At 42.0% G+C, this 1,965-nt stretch overlaps 1 protein-coding gene across 1 annotated transcript; it reads right to left on the reverse strand.

Moving 5' to 3' along the window:
* Positions 1–441: 441 nt before the first annotated feature.
* On the reverse strand, positions 442–1,358 carry LOC116211720. Its single transcript, XM_031546215.1, has one exon. The coding sequence runs from the start codon at positions 1,332–1,334 to the stop codon at positions 699–701; it is 636 nt and encodes a 211-aa protein (XP_031402075.1). The 5' UTR covers positions 1,335–1,358; the 3' UTR covers positions 442–698.
* Positions 1,359–1,965: the final 607 nt, after the last annotated feature.

The following is a 1,965-nucleotide window of genomic DNA, read 5'->3' on the forward strand; positions in this document are numbered from 1 at the left end:
TAGGAATCTATACAACTACTAATGCATGTGTTCAGTAGACATGAATGCAATGCAATTGAATAGAATGGAATCAATATGGAAAAGAAGGATTATGAACGAACTCTTTGAAATTCTTTTAAATATTTTATTTGCAATTATAATAATCTCATTGGACTTTGTATTTCTGAACCTGTTTTCTTCAGGAAAACCGAGCTGGATATATGTAAGTCGTGCAATGTCATGAAGCTGGCCATCATCAGAGGCCCAATCCTTTGATGTCATTTTTACTTGTCTTGGGCTTCTTTATTAAAGCCCATTCTCCATACAGTCTTTCAGAAGAGAATTAACCATATTCAGACGTTGACATCTCATTTGGAGAAAGTCTGGACTTATATATAACCGTTATATATAACTTTCTCTCTTATTTGAGTCTGGACTTATATATGGAGAGGACCGTAGTTCTTATGGCTTGTTGGTATATTCCATCATTTCAAAATTTGGCAAACGGAAAAGCTCGGAATGCACATACTAAGCGTCACATTCTTTAGTACATTCGGATATCGATCGGGAGAGGCGCTAGTGTACTTTGTACTTGCTCCTCCCAAGCCAGCATTTTCATGCTCTATGAAAGCTAAATATTGATTTTCACAACCAAACGACACAACAAAGGGAACTAAAAAGGGGACACTAATTAGTAATTACAAACCTTAATACATTAACTATGATGAAAACAACCAATGAGATACCCTGTTCTCAATCTTCTTCTCTACTATAGTATCCAGGCTTGGCTTCCATCCCTTCCCCGAGAGCTGCCGGCTCAAATACTCTGGCCTGCCCTCCAATACATCCGCAAAGTCGACCTCCGGCTGCCACCTTCCTTGCCCAACTACTGCCATCACCTTCTCCTCCTTCTCTTGGTCCATATTGCCCTTCTTCCTCGAATCAACAGGCACATGAATGTACCTCCCATCTCCTCTGAGCCCTGCGGTGCAAACACGAGCCAGCAACGGGAGGAATCCCCAATAGAGCAAACCAGAGGAGTTCCTCGACCTCAGGGCTGAGCTAGCGATCAGGAGGACCTGCCTGGCTTCCTCGGTCGATAATGAGGCAGGTTTGCCCCGTCTAACAGGGAGCATCAAGTACACTTTGCTCTCATCGAGCCTCTCATCTGCCGGCAACGGCCTTGCCCGTTTCCCACTGACCGCGGACTGGAGCTCCACCACCACTTGTTGGGGGTGGTCCAGCATTAACTCCGCAGCCGTTAGATGCATATTATCAAGTTCTTGGACGGTGCCATCCCAGAAGACGACCTTCCCGGTGCCACGGGAGGGGTTTCTCGACCCGGAATTGCCCATTCGAGATATGCGAAGAGATGAATGAACGTGAGAATTTGAGATAGGAAGAGAAAGATTTGTACTTGGGGTAATATATATGGGGGGGATAGGGACAAGAATAATGTGGGAAGGCGTTAGTTAAACGGCTCCATCTTGTGATGGGTATTAATGGTGGAATTGGTAAAAAATAATAAAACAACGAGGAACATAGGGAGACATGGTCGTTGGCTTGATGTATTCGTTATGCCACAAGTACAAGGCTGCCTCTCTTTCTTTGACTCCGATGTTTAGTCTTATATTACCATACAATCAGCTCCGACAAAGATTTATATTTAAACCATGAAATACTCATTCTCATTTACGTGCACAAAAGGGGTTCGTATTCATTGAAAGAACCTTGTGGCCACTATCAAATTAATGCTCGAACGTAATTAGTTTCAACCAATAAATTGAGTATGTTCATGATTCCATGAAGATACTCATTATCATGCTCCTTATTAGACATGATATAATTAAGATCTAGTCAATCTCGTATTCGTTCACGCTTTGGCCCATATCTCAGTTGAACAAAATATGATCTGTCAATGTTTTATCTAGTTGTTCCCAATTAACAAATTAAGCTCAGTTTTACAATATGTTTTTCATAGAGAAT

The sequence above is a fragment of the Punica granatum genome, chromosome 6 (genome assembly GCF_007655135.1).
Source record: "Punica granatum isolate Tunisia-2019 chromosome 6, ASM765513v2, whole genome shotgun sequence".
Lineage (NCBI taxonomy): Eukaryota > Viridiplantae > Streptophyta > Magnoliopsida > Myrtales > Lythraceae > Punica > Punica granatum.